The sequence below is a fragment of the Brassica oleracea genome, chromosome C2 (assembly GCF_000695525.1).
Source record: "Brassica oleracea var. oleracea cultivar TO1000 chromosome C2, BOL, whole genome shotgun sequence".
NCBI classification, from domain to species: Eukaryota; Viridiplantae; Streptophyta; class Magnoliopsida; order Brassicales; family Brassicaceae; genus Brassica; species Brassica oleracea.
In genome coordinates, this window is record NC_027749.1 from 27099859 (window position 1) to 27101070 (window position 1212).

Here is a 1212-nt window from a genome sequence, read left to right on the forward strand (position 1 = left end):
CTCTTCTTGCTCTTCAAGTCTTGGGACTTCTCCACAGCTCTAAACTAAAAAATGTCTCACGGTATTGACAAGGCGGTTGAGGCGCTGCTTCGTGGCCAAGAAAGCGCTTACCGCTTGAAGACCGTGCTCGAGCACGCAAGCTCAGTTCCAACCGAGCCTCTCTTCGATACCGTTCTTGATTCCTTCTCATTTGCTCTCTCTCTTTTTGCATCTTCTAACCCTCAACCACACCGTGAGTCTTCTCAGAACAAGGCAACCCCCGTGGTGGCTCAAAAATCGCCCAAGAAGTAATTGACTAAACAAAAATCAATACGTGTTTTCGATTAAGGGATGTTTGATTTGATCGGTTCGTATATTCCATGTTGCAGAAATAGCCACGGAGAAGAATGTTTAGAGCAATACATCCAAGATTCACCAACTCCTTTCTGCAATGACGGTTTTTCTTGGAGGAAGTACGGCCAAAAGAAAATCAAAACCTCTTCCCACCAAAGGTTAGAGAGTATAAAAGAAAGAGTATTTCTCTGTTTTTGCTCTGTTTTATTAACGGAGTTTATCTTTACAGGTGTTACTATCGTTGCGCCTATGCCAAAGACAGAAACTGCAACGCTACAAAGAGGGTGCAACAGATCCAAAACAGTCCTTCTGTGTACAGAACAACTTATGTCGGAAAACACATCTGTGAGGTTAATGCTTTTTTGCAGCCTAATGAAGATATTATTAACGGTTCCAAGATGATTCGGTTCGACAAGATCGACCAAGTCATGCCTGACTCGGTTATGCCTCAACTCGTTCCAGTAGAACAACAAGAAGCAATTATCATCGAAGGCACGGACCAAATCATGAACCTAGAATGTGGTAGTAACGAGTTTTTGGTGGATGATGAACAGTTATGGGGGTATCAGTTTCCTCCATGTTCACCTGGAAATTTTATGTTCTTGGACGATCTTTCTGAGTTCGATTACAATCCTTTCCGCGTTTGAACAAGCAATTTTTCAAGCTTCTTCTTATGTTCACATAGAGGGTAGACTATGTCATACTATGGTACTTGCTATATTTTGTAATAGTTTATATTTTGGTGTGTTAGATTCATAATTCGTGACATCGTTTTTGTGTCATTAGTTTACGTCATCGTTCATGACGTATATGTGTAAGTTCGATTCAAATATTGAGGACAACTACTGTTTATCTTTTGAATGATATAACGGGTGTTTA

At 40.7% G+C, this 1212-nt stretch overlaps 1 protein-coding gene across 1 annotated transcript; it reads left to right on the forward strand.

Moving 5' to 3' along the window:
• LOC106325767 (probable WRKY transcription factor 64) lies at nt 1-1212 on the forward strand. Its single transcript, XM_013763817.1, has 3 exons — nt 1-287; nt 369-491; nt 563-1212. Exons 1-3 carry the CDS (start codon nt 52-54, stop codon nt 978-980), a joined length of 777 nt encoding a protein of 258 aa, XP_013619271.1. The 5' UTR covers nt 1-51; the 3' UTR covers nt 981-1212.